Source organism: Thermobia domestica, chromosome 13 (genome assembly GCF_964235325.1).
Source record: "Thermobia domestica chromosome 13, izTheDome1.hap1.1, whole genome shotgun sequence".
In the NCBI taxonomy this organism is placed as follows: domain Eukaryota; kingdom Metazoa; phylum Arthropoda; class Insecta; order Zygentoma; family Lepismatidae; genus Thermobia; species Thermobia domestica.
In genome coordinates this window covers 138,093,154-138,119,630 of record NC_137466.1, presented here as the reverse complement: position 1 = coordinate 138,119,630, position 26,477 = coordinate 138,093,154, and the positions used below count along the sequence as shown (strand labels likewise).

Sequence of the window (26,477 nt, the reverse complement as noted above, 5' to 3'; positions counted from 1 at the left end):
ATCGCTGGTGCTACCAGAACTTTACTAAGCTTCCTCAATCCCATTCTCAACAAACATGAAATCTTTCTCCCAGTCCCGCAACTAATAACAGCACGCCAAATCTGCTGGTAGATCTAAAATTTAGAAACCATTAGAGTGTATTAGATTTCTTTTTTAACTCAAAGCAGTGCGTATTCTGTAAAGAAGGAGAGAGTGTAGATATGCAGAATGGAAGAAAACTTCCTACCAACAGTGGGAGTCGCTTATTCAGTGCGTAACAAAAAAGTGCCGAGGATTCCATAAAGTAGTTGAAACGAAACGAGATGAAAAGTTAATAGTACAGATACTAGGAGTTGACTTAATAATTATTAGAAAACGCCTTATATATTGTGTTCATATTTTGTAAATAAATGTTTCAGTAATAACTAACTACATCATGATATAAGCTAATTCAACTTAAGAAGGAGAGCGAGAAATTTAGTACAGTAGTTCATAAGGGTCCTAGACATGAGAAAAAAAAACATTCAAATGGAAGATGGAAAACATACAATAACAATCTGCAATAGTTTATTAGACTTTTCGTTTTACAATCTTTAGCCACGTTCCATCGATGCCACTCAGAAAAAATGCCTGAGGATTGTATTCGAATGGAATCCGTGTCCTTTCACAGGGATGAAACTCGTAATTGGCAAGTAGAGATACCAGACATACTTTAGTCTGCATTAATCCAAATTTCATACCTAGAAATTAAAATGAGAACAATCAACATTAATATTAAGTTATAGATTCAAATCTATTAATTTCTCGCTTCGAAATCTGCTACAGTAAAAATGAAGACAAGCATGCGTTATCAATTTCTATGCACTAGAGAAAGAAATTACTGGACCTGATAATATAAAATAATGTATAGAATGCCCACTGAAGTTAACAAAACTAATAAAACGTGTCATGACAAATGAAACCTCGGTTGAGAGAATTTTAAAGTTTTAAAAATATGCTACTAACCGCTGCCAGACAATCGTTATTTATTTATTTGTTTCTGGTCACTTACTTAATAAACATGCCTGTGGATGTATGTAGGCGTCATTCTTACGTACAAAAATGTCTACATGCATTTTCAGTTTCTTTTCTATACACATCTCATTCTTGCTATTTGAAATAATATACCAACATGAAAAGAGATTCGATCCATAAATTACAAACTACTGCGACAGGACAGATGTATGACGTACTGATAATACAACAATAACTACGAACAAGAATGTATGATATTTTGTACTCCTACTTTCTTCTGTATTCCACTGATATTTTGGTAAAGGGTTTGCACCTATCCATAGTCATGAAACTGATCAAAGATACGCCAAATTGTAGTTGTTGCATACTGATTTAACTAACACAAGTTCTTAAAAGTCCGTGCAAACTCTTTACAGGTGACTACAACACGACTTACTGTTCCACACTTTTGAAACTAAGGGAGAACTTTATCTTTGTATAGTCCGCAGCAAAAAACCTGCAACATGAGCATGTAAGTTTATTGTGCAACTACACCTAAAAGCGCAGGGAATCAACATAACGTGTAAGTGGCACAAATCACATCAGAGAAACCTCGGCGTCCTCCCCTGTACACTTATTTTAGAGCAAAAGACTTCGTTGCAGGTTTTTTGCTACCGACTGTACATATCCTTCTACAACACCACAATACCTCACAACAATTTTCGAGCTTTCAGGTATTCAAGTTTGTCAGAGACGCCATTTTTTTCCTCTGCCTTGTTACAACACTAACATATACTTGATAGATTCAATATGGTCTTTACTTTTCCTGTGTTTGTAGCTCTTCATAACTTCACACAAATACGTCAATTTATTTCACTGATGTTTAAGGTTGAATCAAACAAATGTGTTAATTTGTTACAAACATAATATATCTATGAATCTTGCATCCATATCCGCACAAACTAGCTTGACAGTTCTATTTTATCTCACCTAACTTTGCTTCTACTGTCAACAAAGCACTATTGTGATCAGTAGCTTTTGAGGGAAGTCGCATGGGTAAAAATTAAACATAAATCGCTTCGAACTAAGGGAAGAAAATTCACCTAATGTATTAATTTTTGAATACTTAAGTATTAAGTTTTATTGACTTAGTTTGAAACGATAAAAGATTTACTTTTATTGACGTGACTTCCTCCAAGAACTACCACTGATCCTGATTCAGTAAATTGAATTATTTAATGAAAACTCTCTGACTATAATTTCCGTTCAAACACAACAATTCTTAACATACAATATATTCAATAAAATGCAACGTATAAATACAGAATTTTCTTCATTCTACTCACCTTAAGTTTCTAGTTATTGAACATTGTTTCCCAGGTTCACCTAAGAAGTGTATGTAAAGCACGATAGTTAAACTTAAAGCCTTGTGTAATTTACAGAGAGAATGTGCGTACATTAAACTAGAAAGTTTCAGAAGCTTGCCTACCATAACTCAACATCCCATATAAACGTTGTTAGAGCTGGTAAATTCAAAATGAAAGGTTGCTTTCATAGGAATTTTGCTTGGTACGTTAGAATTTTACGGCAGTACAGAACATTATATCAGAACAATTATTATGTCTATCTTGATCACGCTAAAGTTAATCAACTCTGGCTCTCTCTTTCATAGTGTTTAGACAATGACAATCTCAAAACACATAGGCATTTATAAAAATACATGTTGCCATCTATCTTTTTTACAATTTAATTTGTCACGCGGTACTAACAATTTTAGAGTACATGTCAACAACATAGAAGAGTATGAACCCAACACATTAGGTACAGTAAATGTGAGTGAGCAAAAACAGGAACTTGGTCTTACCAATACATATTCTCGGTCCTTCTCCAAATGGTAGATATGCGAAAGGATGTCGCTGCTTCTTATTTTCCTCACTAAATCTTTCAGGATCAAACTTCTCAGGATCAGGGAAGTATTTAGGATCGTGATGAAGCCCCAGAATCGGTATTCCAATTCCCGTTCCAACCTCTAGCGTTACATTTGTGCCTGGAAGCGTATAAGGTTTGGAACAAAGACGATCCGTTACGGGAATAGGTGGATGTTTACGTAGTGTTTCTAATGGAAAAATAAGGAAATAGTAATTAATATAAAAAGCTAACATGATATCAACAACTAATAACGATATCATAAAGTACGCATTTTCAACACAATGAAATTGTTACTTTCATATGGCGCAAAATCAATTGGATGAATAACACTAGTTTTGATTTTTTGTAAAACATCGGTGTGCATCGTTAGCTACTCTGTGTTTAAACAAAAGAATATCTCTGAACATTGATTGAGAAATTTGGATGTAATGCAGAACGTGGTCAGAACAAGGTTATTATGTGGACGGAAGCATTAGGACTTGATATCTCTCACAGTGTTTGCTCTATGAAAATCAATATTGAAACCAGAAGTACAAGTAAACGGAATCACTTCTGGCTTCAATAGTGTTGCAGGTTATGATTATACATATATTTCTGAGACGCTGTATCGATTGTATAAAATGTTTTTCATTGTGTATTACCTTTCTATTCTATGGCGATAAATGTTGAAACTGGAAATGTTTAATTTGAACCACTTCCAGTTTGAATATAGGGTTAGCGGAAAAGATGGAATTTACTATTAATAAGCTGAAATAATTGGAATAAAACATATCTCGATATCCCATCGTTTTTGCTCTGTTAATCAGTATTGAAACCGGAAGAAATAATAAATTAGAACCACTTCTAATTTTGGTAGAGTTTCGAGGATAGTCACGACATATTGCCTTGAGACGATGAATCGTTTGCAGAAAACCGCTTCTTGCAATCTTTTACCATTTTTCTTCATGACGATAAAGGTTGAAAACGCAAATGTTTAATTTGATATTTGGTAATTTGAAAATGTTTAATCAAACCACTTCCGGTATGAATAAAGGGTTAAGGGAAGAGATGGAAAGTATTCTTTCGACGCTGAATCGATTGTATAAAGTTAACCAGGAAAGCTCTGTCGCTTTTAGCGGACGTCTGTAATCAATTGCCCCTCACACCGTAAGTTGAATGCGAATGGAGATAAGGCGGTCAGTTGTTGGTGTGGGTATATCCAACACACTACCTGGTGGTGGCTGTTCAGTTACACCGTGAACTTCTGTAAGGACAGAGTGAACATGGGACCTCCACACAGCGTCATAAGTGCGTGTATGTTGTACGAGTTCAAACTGGGGTCAAACGCCGCTGCAGCAAGGTGGAAGATATGCCGGGTCTTTGGTGAGGGTGTCGTGACTACGCGGACACTGCAGCGGTGGTTTAACAAGTTTAAGAATGGTGACAAAACACTCGAACACGCACCACGTGTCGGAAGATAAACACGTATACAAAATGAAGATCCTCAAGCAGCAATTGAGGCGAACAGTGACCAGACATTGGAGGAACTGGTACTACAATTCAATGTGAGTGGAGAACCCATTCGGCAGCACCGCCATCAACTTGGGAAGCACTACAAGTTGGGTCGATGGGTCCCACATGATTTGACTCTGGTCCAGAATCAACGCGAGCAGACAATTGTGTTTCTTTGCTGTCTCGTCTGAAAAAGAAGCCATTTCTGAACAGAGCGTTGACAAGTAATGAGAAGTGGTTCCTCTACGAAGCTCCACGACGTCATCATCATTGGTTAGCATTAAATTGAACCGGTTCAAAACAACCGAAACCAGCACTGCACCAGAAGAAAGTCCTCCTGTGTTTGGTGAACTACTCGTGGAATCGTGCATCGGGAACTGCTATCAACTGGTCAGAGCATCATTGCAACTGTGTACTGTCACCAGTTGAGCTGTGTTCAAGAAAAACTCAAAACTCTGGAGCCAGCACTTCTGAATCGCAAAGGAGTACTCTTGTTACAGGACAACGCTAAGCCCCACGTGGCTAGGATGACCCGGGACATCATTTCACGCCCTAGATGGCAAACACTATTGTATCCGCCATACTCCTCGGACATTGCACCGTCCGAATATTACCTGTTCCATTTCTTGCACAATCACCTTATAGGACGCTAATTCAAATCCCTAATAGAGGTCCAAAATGCACTTGATACCTTCTTCGCTTTATGATCCACCAAGTTCTACTACGATGGAATCCATGGCCTTCCAAGAACGTTGATAGGTCATCGATGCTGATGGTTACAATTTTTAATCTTTCAGGTACGCCTCAGGTGACATATCGGTGTTCGAATGTGGTGGGCAAAAAGCAACAACACTTTCTTGGTTACTTTTATAAAACCACTCCTTCACATCTCTTACCGTTTCTCTGTGAAATCAGCTAACAGACGGACGGAGGAGCAAAGCCGTTCTATAATATTTCCGACACTTGTGCATAGCATACTTTGAAAATATAAAATGCTGAAACACATCTTTGTCTTAAATGAGAAGTCTAAATACTAAGCTTCATGTATCTAACTTTAAGAGATTTCGAAATATGGTCATTTTACTGTAACGATTGCATCTTCCATCATTTTCGACTCTTTTTCTCCTCCCCTGCAAAGGAAATATCAAAAATCGCTTATATATATCTAATTATTTTAAATAGGAAGTCCTTATACAAAATCCCACCTCTCTATTCTTCAGATATTATTATTATTATTATTATTATTATTATTATTATTATTATTATTATTATTATTATTATTATTATTATTATTATTATTATTATTATTATTATTATAACGCCTGACTATATGAAAAGCAACGTGTACGTTACAAAAACAAAAGTGTAGTAATTACATATTTTCTTGACGGAAACGGTACAGAGAAAGACGTCTGTAGAAATTACTTAGCAACCTCGGAGAAGGTCTCCGGTCATCTATAATGCAATTTCCGAAATGGTAGCACAATTCGAGGAGAATTGTTCTGTCATATTTGCGATTGTCGATCTTCACTGTTGAAGACACACTACACAAATCTTAGCTTCACTTAGCAACATACCTTCAAAGGTCCGTGCGAGTGGTCCCGGGTTCGATTTCCAGTGGGGGCACTCAGTCGAAAAAGAGTAACACCTTTCTCAGGCAAGCCATATTGAATGAGGTTATCCTGGGTTTCCCTCATTCACACCAGGCAAATGTCGAGATGGTACCTAACATATAGGTCCCAGCCGGTTCCTTCCTTCCCTGAATCCTTTCTTCCTTCTCTTTCCTCGGATAGTGTGCTCGCCGAGGGACGTCATTCCTCATGTACACTCATGTCCACAATTATTTTCGCATGTCTATAAATATCTTGTTGTAGGAATATAATTTGATAACGAATTCGCCCGGTTATCATAATGTTAGTATCTATATAATCTGCAAAGACATGTATGTGGCAAATTTCGTATCAAAAGAGCAGCAAATAAGAACAATAAAACGAAAATAAAACTTTCTTGTACATTTAGCAACATTTTGTTTTACTCATTCTAATTTTGGTATTTATATTTTTTTCCTATGAAATTTACCACAAATATACATTTCCCAATTATATACTATATACAGTAACAGTATTAAAAGTACCCTGCAAAATCATTATCATATTATATTCTTACAAGAAGGCAGTTATAGATATGCGATAATCATTTTGGACATGAGTGTACGTGACGGGTAGATGGCCTTAGATGCCGACAGCCCAGAAATCTAATTTCTAATTCTAATCCTTCAAAGACCCTTCGCCGGCGGTAAGAATTATATAAATACATAACCGGGCATCAGTTGAACACATGGCTCGTTTCAGGTGTTATGCTACATTAACATGGTGTCAAGTCCATTACAGTTACGGTGTACAAGTGTGGGTTAGTGGAGATTTCCGGAAAGAAAATTGAGATACGGTAGAATGACCGAAGTTATACACATATTCTCGCTTTTAATGGAACTTAAACGCCATCGTTATTATTGAAGTTTAGCGTCCCTGTTAGCGCCGACGTTATGAGTTGTGGAATCCGAACTATCGTAAGACATTGAAATTTCAATGCTCTCTAACCAGGAATCGATCCCAGGACCTCGTGCATTAAGATAAGACTAGAACTTAAATGTCATTGTGTGTTCTCTTAAAAGCTAAAGTCATCTGAAAGCGTTATCACAATACCTTTGTTCAAATAACCTTCCCATCTTACTTATACAAACCCTATGTAACTCAGAGCATCGAAAGGGAAGAATGTTTTCAAACATATTGTAGTCGTGTATTAGACATTTAATTTAAATACTATCATTTCGGTAGATAACAAGCCTTTTGCCTATGTTTGCTGCTACTTTTTGCATCAAGTCCTTAAGTTTATTTATATATCTTCGACTGTATACGACTATTTCCATTATCGCTCGAAAATGAAAGTGGAAATTATTTATGCTATAAGAAAACAAGAATTTTAGGAATTATAAATAATGGCTCAAAAGATTGCTATCTTGGCTAAGAATTTTAGGAATGATCAAAAACCTGCATCAAAAGATTGCGATCTTGGCTAATAATTAGTTTTCCAGAAAATTTTGGAATGGCCCCTAAACCGAGTTCTCGAATGTTTACGGAATAAGGACATCATACTGAGTTAAGTGATAGTTTGGGTTTGGCCGCACTATATGTAGCTCTCCAGATATAAGACCTACAAAAAGAATTTTCGACTGAAATATAATGGATCTTTTGATCCAAAATTGGACCAGGGGCCACGGAATTTTTGAATGATCCCTAAATCGAGTTTTCCATTTTTTTTATTTTATTTTTTTTTTACGGAATAAACACATCATACCTACTGAGTTAAGTGATAGTTTGTGTTTGGCTACACTGTGTATATGTAGTTCTCTAAATATAAGTCCTTTTTGACTGAAATATAATGGATCTTTTGATTCAACAATAATATTTTTAGCTTACTTCGGTTTAAGCGCTTAAAATCTAATAAACATATTCATTTATTAATAAAACTAACGACTTACCTGATACAACTTTATCCAAATATTCCATTTCGTTCATTATAGTTTGATACGTAGGTTTCCCTTTACTTTCTCCCATTACTTTATCCACCTCGTCTTGTAGAAGTTTTTGTATATCAGGATTTATTGCTAGTTCGTAGAGAGCAAAGCTTAATACTGTAGAAGCAGTTTCGAATCCTCCGAGGAAAAATATTAACGCTTGTGCTGCGAAATCATCGAGAGTTAGCTCTGAAACACAGAAATCGTATTTAGGAAATGAATAATATCAAGCTATGTTTACTAGTAGTGTTAGAAGGAAAAAATCAACCTAAAATAATAAGCATATGTCGCTAAATTTTTCTTATAGAATCTTCAAAGAAGTATCGTATACGACGTTCGTAATTCATTTAATAATTTATTTTATTTACTTATTTATAAATGTTTTCTCTATTATTACTATTTATTGTTATTATTATCTATTTATTTAGGCCCATTTTACATTGAAACAATATAACAAAAAATATAAGACACACACACACACACACACACACATTATATATATATATATATATATATATATATATATATATATATATATATATATATATATATATAGTGTGTGTGTGTGTGGTCCATTTTAATCTTTCCATGGAAATATCTCGAAAACGGTAGAAGGTAAATGAACCAAACAATATCTCAAATAGGAAATGCCATGGGGAACGTCGAATGGTATTATCGAGGTGTCCCTCAGAGCTACTCATCATGGGGGCCCAGGGCCGAACTTCAAAAGTTTAAATGGAAACATGGGGTGAATGATATATCGTTCGATAGATCTTTGAAAACTAAGTATGGTAAAAAAAAAGAAAAATCATATCGGTCAAGGTTTTCAAAATGGCCGCCAAGAAATGGTGACTGTATCAGATAAATGTCCAGTACGTCCAGTACCACTAATATGAAAACGATTGGAGATAAATGAACATAATGAAAAGTGAAATAGGAAAATGGCATGGGCCACGTCGAATGATGCTGTCTCGGTGCCCTCCAGGGCCGCCTTTCATGGGATCCAGGGCCCAACTTCGAAATTTTAAATGGAAACATGGGTCGAGTGATACATCGTTCGATAGATCTTCAAACATTAAACAGCGTAGTGGCAAAAGATTTTTTATATGGATCACCGTTTTCACAATGGCCGCCAAGACATGGTGCCTGTATCAGATAAAAAGTGCAGCACCACTAATATGAAAATTGTCGGAGATAAATGAACAAATAAAACTCATATAGGAAATCACAGAGGGTATTTGTCATCCTATGACTCGAGAATAATACAGAATGATTAAAGAAAAAGTGGCATAATGCAAAGGAGGAGATCTAATTCTTTAAAACAATATCTTCCCGACCTCCCTTCACCATAATGCATATTTCTCGACCATAACGCTCTTTAGTTTTCAAGTGGCTGAAGCGAGAATGAATGGTAAAATCTCAAATTGGAATCCCACTTTTACTTGGAATAGGTATGGTTTGTGTGAAACATTGTTGTGCACAAGTGACTGGTACTGTAATTAATAATAATAAGGTAAAATTCGGTTTTAAGAGTAACGCCCATTGGTATTGCTAAGTGTGATTTGATGGGAAAAAAGAAGCAATTGAAATTCGAAGCAAAGTTTTTAATAATACATTATGTTAACTATTATGCTGGTATTGTTAATTATTAGTTTTCATGTTAGTAGTATGGACGTTTTATCTGATACAGGCACCATATGTTGGCGGCCATTTTGAAAACGGAGACCGATATGAAAAATCTTTTGCCACAGTGCTCTTTAGTTTTTAAAGATCTATCGAACGAGGTACCACTTGCTTCATGTTTCATTTTAAACTTTGAAGTTGAGCCCTGGGCCTCCAAGAAGGGCGGTACTGGGAGACAGTGGGACAATACCATTCGATGTGCCCCATGGCATTTCTTATTTGAGTCTTTGTTCGCTTCATTTATCTTCAACCATTTTCGAGATATTTCCGTGGAAAGATTAAAATGGGTCACCCGATATATATATATATATATATATATATATATATATATATATATATATATATATATATATATATATATATATATATATATATATACCACATTTACAGAGACTTTAATTTGTTTCTAAAATGATTTTCAGAGTCATAAATATCAACATCTGATGATAAACTATTCTACAATGATTCCAGCCTGAACTATAAAGAACGTTGTATAATTGATAGTCTGGATGTCGCATATGTTAATAACGTATGACTGCAAGTTAGGCGAGAAGGTACACTAAAATTAATGAGGGAAACCAATAAACAAGAGTTACTTTTCTCATTGGTAATTTTGTGGAGAATTAGCAAGTTTGCCACCATGCCTCGAGTAGTCTGGATATTAAGTTTCTTTAGGAGCTGTATTTTATTAAGACTACACACTAAAGGAACTCTTTGTTTGACAATAGTAATTTAAAAAGTTAAGGGCAGAATCAAAACAGGATAAGACTTAAACACAGGCCATATTCTATATCGATGAGCAATATTCAATTTTAAGAGATACAAACTTCGCAGAAAATACTGAGTGATTTGAGATCGCGAATTTCAGTAAAGCTGTAAAGTACAAACAATATTCTTATATAAACAATATTCTTATAGCACTCTTCACAGTAAGAGTGATGTGATCAGCAAATGTAATTTTCTTATCGAATGATTCTCCGAGGTCTTTATGTGTCGCAACTCTTTCGACAGGACTGTTATTAATACAATATCTGATATAAGTTTTATTTTTCTTCAAAGAAATACTAAAAGTGAAACATTTTTGAGGGTTCAGTTTTAAATTCCAAGTCGCACACCAGTCAGTAAGTTTAGCGAGAATTTGTTGAAGTCGGAGTGCATCGTACATGATAAAGATTTTATGAAAAATTTTACAATCGTCAGCAAAGAGAAGAATGTTCGTAGATGGTAAAGACAGGAAGGAAGGGAGGTAATACATGTAAAGAAGAAATAGCAGTGGTCCTAGAACACTTCCATGGGAAATAAGGTTAATACGGAAGTTCTTCATCTTGTACGAAAGCGTTCAACCACGTTTTTCTGAAAACTATGCAGTCATACTGTACTAAGTCAGTTTTGTAAATTTTACAGTCCATTAACTCACCCTTTATGCTCCTGATGTTTTAGTAATAGAAAAATAAACAGAAAAATTAATACTGCCATTGAATGAACCAGGATTCAGCTGAATGTCATTACTGAGAAGGATCAAAAATAATAAATGAAGATTCGTAGCAGTAGGCGAGAAAGGTTCATTTCTTCTGCAAAATGGCCGAGCACTAGTAAAGTTGCATAAAAAAATAACATGCGAAGAGAGAGCATTAAGAGTAAAAGCTCTGTGACCCATGTTCCAACCAGAAATGCCAAACCGAGTTCTATGTAGTTTCGGGGTTGTCCAACTGAGAGTAAAAACACAGGAAGGCCAGCACATAGTATTACACGCCATTGCTAGTTGTAGCAACAATGCCAATTTAACAGATAATGAGAGACTTTTCCCGCATCGTGATTAGAAATAAAGGGAAAACAAAAGAGTAAAGTCTTAAATGAAATTGACAATTATGATCAAGGACATTCTCGGACGAGTACATTCACACTAGACTCGAATTCTCGGACGACTGTAGCCTCTTAATTAAGATTACCTAAGTTTTTGTCAATCCTATCAGTAAATTCCGGAATAAGGTTTTTACAAGGTGCTTAAAACCAACATCAAACGATGCTTCGGGAAATGAATCCTTATACAAAAACATGAAAAACAAAAGGAATAAACCAACATAGATGCACAAATGCATAATTTCGGAGCTATAATCCGCCGAAAATTGCACGGAATGATAAAACAAAGGGGTATAGCTCGAGATCAAAACGTCGTATCAAGACAGAGTAATGATTAATTTTCTGTTAATGTAAGAGTGCATGTGAAATAGGGAGGAAGAAGGCAAAAGTTAGTTTAACGAACTTTCCATTACCGAGGCTACATAAGACTACGACCTATAACTCAATGTGGAATCCGAACCACCTAAGCTCTATCCGGAAATCGAACTCGGTTCTCCCGCACCGAAAGCACGTGCTCTAACCATACAGCCACAAATATGCTCGGGAAGGAAGGAGGAGGACAATATGGTTAGAATTGAAGCATATAAGGAAATCCATGAGGTGTTCTAGAAACGAAAAATGATTGATCAGTAGCAGAGAACTTTAACACTTTACATATCTACGGACACATTATTTGAATGTAGGCTTAAAATAATCACTAAGTTCTTTTACCAGACCTTAATCCAACATTTCACTCTCTAATTATGACTCTTTTTATATCGTTTTGATCATTTCGTTTTCTTTTTGTGGGCTTTAATTGCGAAATGACGCACTTCTGCACCCATGTTGCTCTATATAATTTCTTTTCATGTTTTCGCGTGATAATTCATTTCCCAGAGAATTTCGTGTTGTTTCTGAACGCTCTATATAAGTATCGATCAATTTCCTTTCGTATCTCTTTCTATGTAGTTTTCTTTTCAACATCATTCTATCACAATACATATTGAAGTAGAACAGAAATGCAAGCGTTGTTTTACATATCTACAATTCCTGCATGTACAGCGACGGACACTTCTAAATGGTACACCTTAGCCGTAAATCTCCATATGGCTGTACCATTTAGAAGTGTCCACCGCTGTACAGTATGTTAGAATAGATCAATACTAAAAATGTATTTCTGTTTACTAAGAAACCAGAAAGTTTATCGTACCAAAGGGGGAGCCAGAATTTAAAGTAGATCGAGTACCTCCCGATTCGATTAGAATTAGTCTCAAATTTTTTTAAAGACGAGTCCTTATGTTAAGAACTACTCTATCTTTTCCTTGATCTACCTAAAACCTGACTAAATTCGTGCAACTTTATCACTGAATGGGAAGATCTTAAGTATTAATATACAATACTAATACCATAAATGTAATACTCAAAAACGTTAGCCAATAAGCCCTCATAAGAAACTGTTCATGATAGTTGGTTACTGTTTTAATCACAAAAAATAACATATACAATACTCACTATAAAATTGAGCTATTTAATTGCAATATGAACTATTACTCTTGAGTCCAGGTCGGGTATTAGATAAGAGTATGTTAGTTATCTTCAGGAGTGATGATCAGTTGCCGGTTATATGGAAAACTTATTCAGCCTCACACATAGACAGAGGGAGAAAGAGCTTTTTTTCTGATATTTAACGGTGAAATTGTGAACGTCTTATAGGTTGGAAGACTACCAAAAATGAAACGGTTTCCAGACATTTTTCTTATTGTTTCTCGTTCATCTTTCATCTATTAAGTGGAAACAATTTATTTAAAGCATTTTTTTTTTGGCATTTTTATTTAAAGCAAAAACGATAATAACCCTTTTAAGACGGGCGTGGCATATAAACACAGACCAATCGTTTCATCTAGGACGGCTGTAGTATATGAACACAACATTCTAACGGAGAGGTCGGGTGTAGTTTATAAGCATCATTTGCGTTTAATTTGTTAAGTAAGTCATGCAATACCTAGTTATGGCTTGGATGCGTTTTAAGGTGTTCATTTCTTTGTGCCTCCGAAGAAAGACTGACAGTCTCTCCTAAAGAGATAATAAGCATAAAACAGCATAGTGTAGTAGATAGACCGTTGGACTCACGTTCGCGTGGTACCAAGTTCGGTTCCCAGCCGTTGATTTTCAATTTTCAGCGTCTATCCAACGTCGTGAGGCAAGCTGGGGAGCCATGTGAATAAAAGACGTGACAGCCACGGAGCTCCTGATACGTCCGTTAGAGACAGGACGATGCAATGCACTTACCACGTGTTCGTCGGTAGGTTGAATGTAGTTCAGCCAATAGCAGATGGCGCTGGAGCAGCTGAATCTATATACATGAATTATGTCTACCCTTACTTCAATTTTTTAAAGCAGAAAAGTGAAACTGACATAGCCACTTAAACTCAAGAACAAAAATTTTTAAGTTATTTCATTAAATATTAGTAGAAACACGCAAGTTTGAGAGAATAGGAAATGTAGCTTAAATGGAACACTTACCTGCAAATTTGTTGTCAACACGCACATCCGCGCTAATATTTTTGTTATCCACACTATCATCTTCAGCAGATGCATCATTATCATCACATTTGCCTAGTTTCTTCAACTTCAATAAGGCATCAATAAAATCATTTCTAACAAAATCATTAGTTTCTCGGAATTCCATTGCATCTCTCACTATTCTTCGGAAAAATTTAGTAGCGTCTGGATGGGTGTTAGCCATCTTAAAGATCTTCGACAATATCGGGAAAGCCAATATGACGAAAAATTTGATATTTTCAAAGAAACCAAATGGTCCAGACAATCTTCTACCCATTCTTCGAAATTCCTCTTCAGGATTATTCAAACAGTCTAACTTAAAGCCAAAGGCGCAACTTGCAATAACGTCTGTCGTGAATTTGGCAAGAATCTCTTTGACTTCTATTGATACCTCACTGGCGGCCGCCTTTTCCAAGTATTTATTCAAAGTTTCCACGCATTCACAAACAAATTGATACATATGTTTCATTTTAACAGAAGAGAAAGATGGTGCTAATTTCATGCGCATATGTTTCCATCTCTGTCCTTTTAGGTTAATTAAATTCTTTCCTTGCAAAGGGTCAGCAACTTCATCGACGAGTCTATCATGGTCCATAAAATAAGAAAAATCTCTCAACATTATTCTTTTTATAAGCTCTGGGTCACGCAACACTATACTTGGTCGCTGAAACACATAGATTCCGCCATACGGATGGCCATCCAATTCTTTATATAATTTCATATATTCATGACCCATATCTAAACGTTGTAAAGTGGAGTTTATAACGTTTCCAAATATTAAAGAAGGGGGTTCTATGTATGGTATTTTTCTATGCTTCCAGTAGCTATGTTTATGTCGTACATATAGATAAGCTGTTATTACTATACATAAAAGTGCGGAGATCATATACGGTAAAATGTAAGTTGCAAAGATTATAAGACCCATATTATTTTTTAAAGTTCAATACTACAAAAAATGTGCCAAGTGTTGTACCTGTGAAAGAAATTAATAACAACATGAAATTAAAATAATAAATAAGAACCTGAAACATGATATATTTTATTCAAAGTTATTTGTATTAAATTATACCCCTAACAGCACAAGATATGCTAGGCATGTGGCATTTAGGTGTCCCAGCTACCTTTTAGGTACCCGACACTTGGCACATATGATGTTCATGTGCTAAGTATGTGCTAAGTATGTAATTAGGACTTGTTGCACCTAATTGATATTTGCAACTAGGTACCAGAAATATAGCATTTATATACCTGGCTCAGTTTCGCACTCGAACAGTCATTTAGGTCTACTTTTATGCCGTCACTTGGGACATTTATCTATCATGTTCTAGGTACGTCCTTTAGGTACATACTGTTTCAGAAACCCTAACAGCACAAGGTGTACTAGGCATGCGCCGTTTATATGTTCTAAATTTATCTCCCCCATTTGATGTATTTGTTGCTTCTTTTCCTAAGCAATTGTGTACTAGAAGCAACAAACGCATCAACTTTATTAGATGACAACTGTCGCCGATCATTTGAAAGTGAACGCGAAAGAACCATGAAATAAAATAGACACTTGTCATTTTGTTATAAAATTACATGGCGAGCAGATTTTATCTGATCCCAAACGGTTATCGTCGAATATATGCGGTTAAAGGAGCACTCTGATCAGCCAAATTCAAAAAACCTCAATAATTTATCCCTCTACAAGCAACTTTCTTTTCATTGTCTCCGTGGCCAAGTCGGAAGAGCACGCGTTTAGTATTTCAAAGGTTGATGGTTCGCGCCCACCCTGGGGTGCAATTTTTTTTTTTTTTTTTACTTGTTTAAAGTGCTTTTTAGATTCATCTTAATGTAAACACATTACGCATATAGGCGATTTAACATATTTTGGGGGAGTAATTTTGTGGCTCATTGACACTTACGGCATGGGGAACATGCCTAGTTTATGTTCCCCAGGTACACCCATGTCCAAACAAACTATCGTCTGTTTTGTGCAAATTTGGGATTTTTTACTTCTGTCCTCCCTGAGATATTTGGTGGTGAAAATACACGATTTTCGAAAATTCGCAATGTTTAAAAATTTCCAAAAAATCAAGTATATAGTTCTCAGATCTGAAACTTGTTTAGGACGTTGTCTAGTCTCTACGTAGACAAAGAATTGAAGGTGAGTCTTATTTATTTCGTTTCAAAATGTACATTCCAAAATTGCAATTTCTAGATCTCCAACCTCAGTGTTCAGGGCTTCTTATCTCGACGTTCTGAAGCACGTCCCAATGAGCACAGAACATGGAAAATTGTCTATTCCATTATCTTTCATATGGTTTTCGTTTGAACTCATTATCTTTGAAACCTAAAAAGATACAGCGTTTAATGGAATGCACTAAAAAGTTCAAAATGCGCTCAGGCGCCAATACAAAATGGCCGCTACGACAAAACCTTCTCGGCTAAAAAGCAAATGAATACCTCCCTAAATGTGGTACAAACATAGGTAATAATAATAATAATAATAATAATAATAATAATAATAATAATAATAATAATAATAATAATAATAATAATAATAATAATAATAATAATAATAATTAAAAATCTAAATTTTGTCAGCAACCTTCATTGGTCGATTTCATTTGGATTGACCCTTCTGTATCTTTAAATGCTAATAAATGCTATTCATTCTGTTCGTATAATCATTTTATCAATTTATACTTTTTATACAACGAATCATTTAACACTAAAACAGTATTTGAGATCCAAACCCTGGATGAATTAATGTTGCCTACAAGACTCAAGAAATTTCTCGCCTTGTCTTTCTTCTCATGTAGAAAACGCCATCTTGCTGTTGTAACTGCGTCTCAAATTTAAAAAATCTTCTCATCTCGACTCTTATACCGTTTTCGAGACAAATCGAGAGTTTCCTCGTTTCATTGGCATCACTACTTCCAAGGAAGCTTCACTTGCAAAGATGATCGACCGCCTTCCAACCTTAGGGCTAATATAAATTAAATTTTGATTACATATCATTCTTGTCAAGATCATGTCCTTCAGCAAATAGTGTCTTATTGCACTTCCATCACATTTTGATTGTGCCCCTCATAATGTTTTCTAGAAAAAAAAAACTGCTTCTTCTGGAGCTGACGAAGCAGAATCAAACTTTTACGTTATTTTTTTATTATAATAATTTTCTAAATTAGCAAAGTAGCTAGTGAGGGAGTGAAACTTTAGGAGTGATGGAAAGAATATGTTGAGGAATTGTATGAGAGTAGGGATAGATCACGCGGCCTAGATGTTGAAGTACAATATGAAGTACAGCAGGATAATAAACGGGATTGATTTTAAAAAAGCTATATAAAAAATTAGGATGGAAAGGCATCCCGAATAGATAATATACCAACACTGAGAAAAAAAAAACATATGTGGCGTACGTAAAAATGTAGGTTACATGTGTAAAACATGTACTTTTTAGATTTAACGTACAGCAAGTGTATACCTGAAAAAGTTTATTTTATAATTACTTTCTGTATAAGTGTATCGAATAAATGTACTTTCCGTAAGAACGAAAGAACTGTATATAGGCGGTTAGGATCTCACATGCAGATGGACGTATGTAACATATAGATTACGTATATAACATATAGATTACGTATATAACATACGTATACGTGTGTAATATACGAAAAACTGTTAGATGTCAGACATCCTGCAACGGCATGACGTAACATCTAAGTGGGAAAAAGGGCAGTGAGTATCAAAAGCAACTAACTCTACAGGTATTAATTCCTAAAATCCCAACCATTGAGATCAAGGATCTTATAAAATAGAGGATCTGCCCATATGTGTCTTCATCCTATTAAATAATGAAGCCAAAAAGCAACCGAGCATCGGCACGTCTTATTGGGTACTCTCGTTTCCGACATCGTCTGATTGGCTACTTTCGTTTCCGCCCTGTTTTTTGGCTCCAAACATTGCGATTCTATTGGGCGGAGTGGACAGAGTAGGGGTGGCGAAACTGTGACGTATGGCTTCAAGATTTTATTGTAAGGGCAGATCCTCTATTTATAAGATCCTTGATTGAGATGACCACTAAGAAATAGATTCGTTTAGTACGAGTCTGGAATGTAATCATAAAAATAAGAAAATCATAGTATAATCTTTTAAACAACATTACACTGTAATGTTGTTTAAAAGATTATACTACGGTTTTCTTATTTTTATACTTTTTCTTTTCTATTGAAAAACAATACCCTTGTTTAAATAAAGTAATACAACGACGGTTTTAGACTTTTACATACAACATAGAAACATGTCTGACTATGTAAAGGAACTCTGTCACTTAACATGAAAATCCTAAGAAGACGTGAATCAGAGTGATGGCCTTATTCCGAACCCAGGACCTCCCTTAACGCTAAGCCAATGATATAGTGTCCAAGTTATATTTTCGCCTTTCGCAAATTGTGTTAAACATGAATAGGCCTAATCCCCACAAAAATGTTAATAGCCCCCTTATTGCTGTCCCCTCAAAAGATCTTAGCTGCGATGCTGTTACAAAAGAAAACAGACGTATGGCAAGATATCTCCCCCCCCCCTTTAGAAAATTGAAACAATGACTAGGTCATTCGTTTATACTACGTTTGTACCGTTTGTACCGAAAATATTTTCGTTTGTACCATTTTCCTTATACGGTTACTTGAGAGGTCAACTGGAGGGGGGGCTATCTTGGCGCCTAGATAGCCACCCCGTAACACAGAACAAAAAATTGAAATACACCATTCGAAAGCAAATCGTTTGTACCATTTGAACCGAAAAAAAAGTTCTGTTTGTATCCTGATGGTTTTCGAGAAAGAGAGGATGACATTTGGGGTGCTATCTTGGCGCCAAGATAGCCCTCCCCGTATCACAGCACAAAAAATTGAAATACACCATTCGAAAACAAATCGTTTGTATCGTTTGTAACGAAAAAAAAATGTTTGTACCCTGATAGTTTTCGAGAAAGAGGGGATGACATTTGGGGGGCTATCTTGGCCAGTTGACCTCTCAAGTAACCGTATCAGGAAAATGGTACAAACAAAAATATTTTCGGTACAAACGGTACAAACATAGTACAAACGAATGGCACTATTGTCATTGTTTCAATTTTCTAAAGTGTGTGTGTGTGGGGGGGGGGCACTACCTTGCCATACGTGAAAAAAGCGCGGGAAAAAACGTCTCGGCTCTTTGCACAGACATAAAAGGCAATAGAGTTAAAAACTAACAATGTTAGTTGGCAACTTTGATAAGGTAGTCACGTGAATCCAAGATGAACTGTGGGAGTGGCTTACTTGATAAAATAAAATGAGTGCATACACGTGTACTCTTCCCCTCCCCCAGCTCCGCAGACAAACGAATTCTCTGGCCTAATCGCCCAATCGTCAAATTTGCAAATGACGTAAACGTTGCGTAACCAGTCTCCTTACAAAAAAAAAAAAAAAAAAAAAAAAAAAATTAAGTTACAGTAACAGTTACAACAACAAAGTTTTCTTATTACACCAGTACTTCTTCACGATCGAGAACAGAGTCGGCAGTTTTAAGTTTCTGCCCGTGTAAATACAGTAACGGTGTGCAATTCTAGAGGCCGTTTCATTTTGTGTATAACATTGAACATTGTCTGATACCAGCATTGTCAGATCTGCCGACTTACCTGTAGATTCGCTGATTTTTCCTTCCAATACAAAAAATCCAGTTGAGAACGCTGCAAGAGCATTACCAAAGCGAACTTAAAAAGAATTATTTTTCTTTTCCTTATTAACTTCTGAAGGCTTTATACTAATTGAACCGCTTACTGCAGAAAATAGAACATGTCCACATTTCGTAATGTTTGCAGGAGAGACAAAATACTGAAGAAAACTATCTTTATGATATTTGATCATAACATGAAAATTGGAGGCGTCACAATGGCCATTGTTACTGAGCGGACCAGTGTCAGTTCGGTGCTAAACGATTCATTGACCTGTTAAAACCATTATCGTCACAAAAAGGAAATGTATAAATGCTGGACATTAGGGTGTATCGAAAAAAACTTTTTTTCGAAATCCGGTTACGGCTAGTGCGGATTTTTGGCCAAATGGCATCAATAAAACGTATAAAAAATCTCAACTCGATCAGACAACTCCTTCTGCTGCCGAGTAGAGCCCAAATATTAGAAAAATCAACAAAAGTTTCACTTTTCAGCTGATTTTCCAAAAAATATTTCTTAAATATTTCCTCTATTTTTCGGCCTTTTAAATTATTGAAATAGCATTGGAAAGGAGAAATAAATACATAAAAAAAATATTACGGTTATTTCTGTACACCACAAGCATAAAAACCTAGTTAATTATTTGTAAAAATGCACTGATTTTCTGGCGTGTCGTACAATTAAATTTTAATATAAAATTATTGAAGTCTCTTGAATAACGAAGAAAACACTTAAGTGCTAAATTCTAAGAGCAGTAATAATGTAAATAATTTGCTCCCAATACCCTATGCATCTGTTTATCACACTGACTAGATCACCTGCCGCCCACCTCTCCCCGAACGCCTCTTCTCCTGTACTTGCCCATCTGAAAGGATCTGTCTTATCAGTCGCCAGTAGTCAACCAGCTGTGTCGAACGTGATTGTCGCTGCTTGAGTTATTTATTAGTGCTGTAGAAAATTTTAACTAAATAATTTGTTTTCGTGTGATGTGCAGTATGTAGAAGTGAGAACAGTGTTTCAGTTGTGTTAAGTACTTTTTATTAGGAAGAGAGTGACAGATACGCTGACGTTATGGCATCGACAAGTGTGTTTTGGTCTGACGTTAAGAATAGCATTATTGGGACACCCAATGAATTGGGTAGAACACAGCTACCAACCGTTGAAATGTATTGAGACAATACCTATGGGAGCGAGAAGAAAAAATGAGAATTTCGGGATGCCGGAAAGAGCCTTCAACAAAGGATTTATCTTCTATCGTCGCCAGGAAGATTGTAGAAAATTGAGATTGCGCATCAATCTTGTGGTTCTTTGATCTAGAAGAAAAGGTGCCTCTAGCATTGGCACTTTTCTTCCTTTTTCGCAGTTGCAGGCAAGAGCATCGGAACACTTACAAAAGGCTATATCAAATGACATATTTTTTGGCAGACTGTTGAAAATCAGCAACTCGTTTCGCAGAAGTTTGGAAACCGGACTTTGCTGAGTTTTGCAAGTCACGGACAATATTATGATACTTCAATATCATTCCAACAATCCTTCTGATACTGAAAATTGCTTCGCCGCTGATTGAGGCGTAATCTCAATTTTCTACAATCTTCCTGACGACGATAGAAGATAAATCCTTTGTTGAAGGCTCTTTCCGGGATCCCGAAATTCTCATTTTTTCTTCTCGCTCCCATAGGTATTGTCTCAATACATTTCAACGGTTGGTAGCTGTGTTCTACCCAATTCCTTGGGTGTCCCAATAATGCTATTCCTAACGTCAGACCAAAACACACTTATCGATGCCATAACGTCAGCGTATCTGTCACTCTCTTCCTACTAAAAAGTACTTAATACAACTGAAACACTGTTCTCACTTCTACATACTGCACATCACACGAAAACAAATTATTTAGTTAAAATTTTCTACAGCACTAATAAATAACTCAAGCAGCGACAATCACGTTCGACACAGCTGGTTGACTACTGGCGACTGATAAGACAGATCCTTTCAGATGGGCAAGTACAGAAGAGGCGTTCGGGGAGAGGTGTGCGGCAGATGATCTAGTGTGATAAGCAGATGCATACGGTATTGGGAGCAAATTATTTATACTATTACTGCTCTTAGAATTTAGCACTAAAGTGTTTTCTTCGTTATTCAAGAGACTTCAATAATTTTATATTAAAATTTAATTGCACGATACGCCTGAAAATCAGTGCATTTTTACAAATAATTAACTAGGTTTTTATGCTTATGGTGTACAGAAATAACCGTAATAATTTTTTTTATGTATTTATTTCTCCTTTCCAATGCTATTTCAATAATTTAAAAGACCGAAAAATAGAGGAAATATTTAAGAAATATTTTTTGGAAATTCAGCTGAAAAGTGAATCTGTTGATTTTTCTAATATTTGGGCTCTACTCGGCAGCAGAAGGAGTTGTCTGATCGAGTTGAGATTTTTTATACGTTTTATTGATGCCATTTGGCCAAAAATCCGCACTAGCCGTAACCGGATTTCGAAAAAATTTTTTTTTCGATACACCCTACTGGACATGCTTGCTTTCTGCAGTCAGTGGTTCAGTTTTTCAATGTACTTTATTTTATACTCATTAAACAATTCTTGTAATATATCTAGCCATTTATAATTTCCTTGAGTACAAAATTTTTTCCACATGTTTTGTTTAAGGGTTTGTTTTACGAAGACACACGATCAAAATGGAGGTCTCAAAATTAAAAAAAATCGCAAATTATCATCTCTCTATGACTTATGGATCACGAGATATGGCCCCTTAAATCTCCCGAAATTCGACCTTCTTTCGCCAATATCTGGGGAACGGTGCCCAGTTGGCCAGTGGCCACCGGCTACTATTTAGTATCAAAATGTTCATCCTCCTCTTAGGTATTCATCAACACCATGTCTCTATGACTTAAGGTTCCCAAAATATGGCTCCTTAAATCTCCCAAAATCGAAACTTTTTCTGGCCAATATCTCGGGAACGGTAAGAGTGGTGCGAAAAAATCGATCACTTTCTCAGATAGTTTTTGATGCTTTATCGAATGGAGGGCTCAAAATTGAGAAATTCGCAAATAACAGACACACACAACACACACACATAGAGAATCCAGTAACGAACATTTTAAAGTTCGTTCAACATAGATAATTTAGTAATGAACTCTTTAAGTTCGTTGAAAATATTATTATTTAGAACGAATGGAGTTTATGAAACCTATTCTAATTTTGACTTAGTATTGGCTAATGCATAAAATCCACATACTTTAAGCGGGGACTAAAATAAGAAGCTTAATGTTGAGAAGTTTGTTTTTCGTTTGTTTGTTTTTTTAAAGTTATTTGTTTTACGTTCTTATGCAACATTCAGATTTTGAAGGATAGGAGCTACTACTAAAGTAAGCTCGAAATCTAATTTTTCTGATGTCTTTGTTCTTCAAGTTCAGGTAATTATATCATTAACTTCATCATAGGTATTCTGTCATTATTGACAGACACTTCCATGCTCCACAGTGTTTCGCTAACCTCTTCGTCTTCACGTACGATTTTTGTGTTTTGATATCGTCCATTAATTGTAGTCTCCTTCGTCCTCTCCCTCTATTTCCTGCCACCATACCCTCTAGCACGTCCCTCATGATACAGTTCCTTCTTAGTCAATGTCCCAACCAGTTTCTCTTCCTCTTCTTAATACTATCTAAAATTGTTCTTTTCTTCCCTACCACTTCTAACCCCCTCATTCATTTTTCGCTAGACCCAACTAATTCTTTCCATTCTTCTCCACACCCACATCTCTTTGCTAATCAGCCTTGTGAATGTCCATGTTTTTGCCCCACACAATACAATACTCTACACGAAGCATTTTATGAGTCTTTTTTCTCAATTGTTTATTCAAAGTCCCACAAAATAGTAATTTCTTCCTCTTAAAGGCTTCTTTCGCTATTCCTATCCTTGCTTTTATTTCACGTTCACACACGTCATATCATCACTACTGATACAACCCAGATATCAAAAACCAGTCATTTGTTTTATTTTTTCCCCCTCCTACTTCTATATTTAACATCGAATGCTTCGTTCCAATCACCACGGTTTTTGCCTTTCTAATATTTATTTTCATCCCATATTCCTCACAGCCCTTCCTCAAGTTTTCCAACATCTTATTGATCTTCTTATCAGATTCTGCAACAAGTACCGTATCACATGCAAACCGTATAATTACATTTCATCATTCTACCTCCTACTGAAATTAGGGATGGCCTTTTTTGAAAAATCTGTTTTTCGATATTCAGAAATTTCATTTTTTGTTTTTTCGTTTTTCGCTTTTTCGAAAAATTTTTCGTTTTTTTGAAAATTTTTCGTTTTTTTGAAAAAATTTTCGTTTTTCGTTTTTCCGAAAAATTTTTCGTTTTTTCGAAAAAAAATTCGTTTTTCGTTTTTCCGAAAAATTTTTCGTTTTTCGTTTTTCGTTTTTCGAAAATTTTTTCGGTTCTCGTTTTTCGTTTTCGAAAAAGCCATTTTCCGAAAAAGTATTTGGTCTAGGAATTAATTCGTGCGGGTAGACAAGAGATGGCGCAACGAACGGAGCGTCCCACAGTTCCGTGTATCCACACATGTGTTGCAAACTCCTGTCATCGCGTATCGTTCGTAGTATAGGGCAGTGGATTAAAGCGTCAACAACACAAGTTTGTAGTTAAGTGAACATGGCGCAATTTGTGCCTGATAAAGTGTTTTTGCGGGGTGTCCTGCTGCATTACTTTAACATGTAGAAAAGTGCGACTGAAAGTCATCGTATTTTGGTGGAAGTGTATGGTGACCATGCTCTAGCTGAGCGAGCGTGTCAGAAGTGGTTTGTACGGTTTAGAAGTGGTGATTTCGGCTTGGCAGACCAAGAGCGAGCTGGACAGCCAAAAAAATTTCAAGACGAAGAATTGACAGCATTGCTCGAGCAGGATTCGTGTCAAACGCAGGAACAACTTGCAGCAGCATTAGGCGTTGATCAAACAACAGTCTCCAAACGCTTGAAAGCCATGGGAATGATTCAAAAGATGTCACATTGGGTTCCACATGAATTGAAAGACAGAGACGTTGAAAGACGAAAAACCATTTGCGAATTGCTGCTTCAACGACAGAGCAGAAAGGGGTTTCTGCATCGAATTATTACGGGTGATGAGAAGTGGATCCATTACGAGAACCCTAAACGAAAAAAGGCCTGGGTGAAACCAGGTGAACCAGGTCCATCACAACCAAAACGAGATATTCACTGTGCAAAGGTTATGCTGTGCATATGGTGGAATATGAAAGGTGTGGTGTACTATGAGCTGCTGCAACCGGGTGAAACTATGAATGGAGAACGTTATCGACGACAATTAATGCGTTTGAAGCAAGCTCTGGCCAGAACACGACCAGAATGGGAGAACAGACATGATAAACTTATTGTTCAACATGATAACGCTCGCCCACATGTCGCAAAACCGGTCAAAACCTATTTAGAAAATGTCGGATGGGAAGTTTTACCCCACCCGCCGTACTCACCAGACGTTGCTCCTTCGGACTACTACTTGTTCGATTGCATGAACAACGATTTGATTGGACAGCGGTTTACTTCTTCAGAAGATATCGAAATATGGGTCTCTGACTGGATCGCTTCCAAGGATGAGGACTTCTTTCGCCACGGAATCCGTACATTGCCTGACAGATGGGCGAAAGTGGTGGCTAGCGATGGACAATATTTTTCTTAAGGTATTTATGTATTTTGTGTTTGTACTACAGCTTCAATGTGTGCGTACCAACCGCACGAATTAATTCCTAGACCAAATATTTTTCGAAAAATGTGGCCATCTCTAACTGAAATGCTATCTTCATTTTGTAGGCTCTTTTTCACTGTCTCTTCTAGATAGATATTAAATAATGTAGGCGAGAAATAGCACCCCTGTCGGATAGTAATATTATATATAGGCAATTATATAATATTATTTAAATTAAATCTGATTATTAGACATTGAAATTATATATATAGTAGAATTTAATTTTCAAAAAACAAAGAGACATTCAAATAATTTGAAGAAGATACCAGAAAATTTTCAATCATTCAAAGAAAACAAAAGATAATATTCCCGCTATAAATCAATGTGTGAGAAATTATTGATGGCAGATATTCAACATTGATAAATAATTGTCATTTACCTTTGTCACTGAACAAGATACGGTGTCAACGAGGGTTCATTATTCCTGAATTTGATTTGCTAATTTTGAAATACCGGCATTAGTCATTGTTTTTAACGGATTACGTTAACTAAATGTACGGACACCAGGAATCAAACGCAAAAACACGTTGGAAAGAAAATATGTTGCTATAGATAGATTCTGTAGGCACTAAGGTAACATCGGACACACATAAAATTATCATTAAAAAATAAAATACATTTAACTTTAACATTTAATTCGTCTTTTGAATAACCATAGTAAATAAGGTCTAAACATATTTATCTTCACTGTACAGAGATATAAATTGAAGTTCAGAAATCATAAGATATTTTTACCTTTCGTCAACAGTAGTAAAAGAATTAACGATATGATAGTTCTTACGTATAAAATAGTGTACTTTTACTTATAGTAACGCCTACCTGCCCCAATCCAGACTGAGTGAAAACAGACAAAACACTACACTGATTGTCAATTTAGACGTAACACCGCGTTGTGGAGTACGTGCGGTACGTTTACCTGCAATTTATATCAGTGATGCCATCTGTT

At 35.9% G+C, this 26,477-nt stretch overlaps 1 protein-coding gene across 1 annotated transcript; it reads right to left on the bottom strand.

Moving 5' to 3' along the window:
• Nucleotides 1-540: 540 nt before the first annotated feature.
• LOC145668566 (cytochrome P450 6k1-like) lies at nt 541-26,477 on the bottom strand. Its single transcript, XM_081736557.1, has 5 exons — nt 26,351-26,477; nt 14,012-15,023; nt 7,931-8,155; nt 2,837-3,088; nt 541-719 (listed from the first exon to the last, which is right to left on the bottom strand). Exons 2-5 carry the CDS (start codon nt 14,973-14,975, stop codon nt 550-552), a joined length of 1,611 nt encoding a protein of 536 aa, XP_081592683.1. The 5' UTR covers nt 14,976-15,023; nt 26,351-26,477; the 3' UTR covers nt 541-549.

Excerpts from the sequence above, each read along its gene's own strand:
- LOC145668566 (XM_081736557.1), bottom strand. The coding sequence starts at position 14,975 with ATGGGTCTTATAATCTTTGCAACTTACATTTTACCGTATATGATCTCC. Across the intron at positions 3,089-7,930 it reads TTTGGATAAAGTTGTATCAG|AAACACTACGTAAACATCCA; the intron begins GTAAGTCGTTAG and ends TTTTTCCATTAG. Across the intron at positions 720-2,836 it reads AGGACCGAGAATATGTATTG|GTATGAAATTTGGATTAATG; the intron begins GTAAGACCAAGT and ends TTTAATTTCTAG.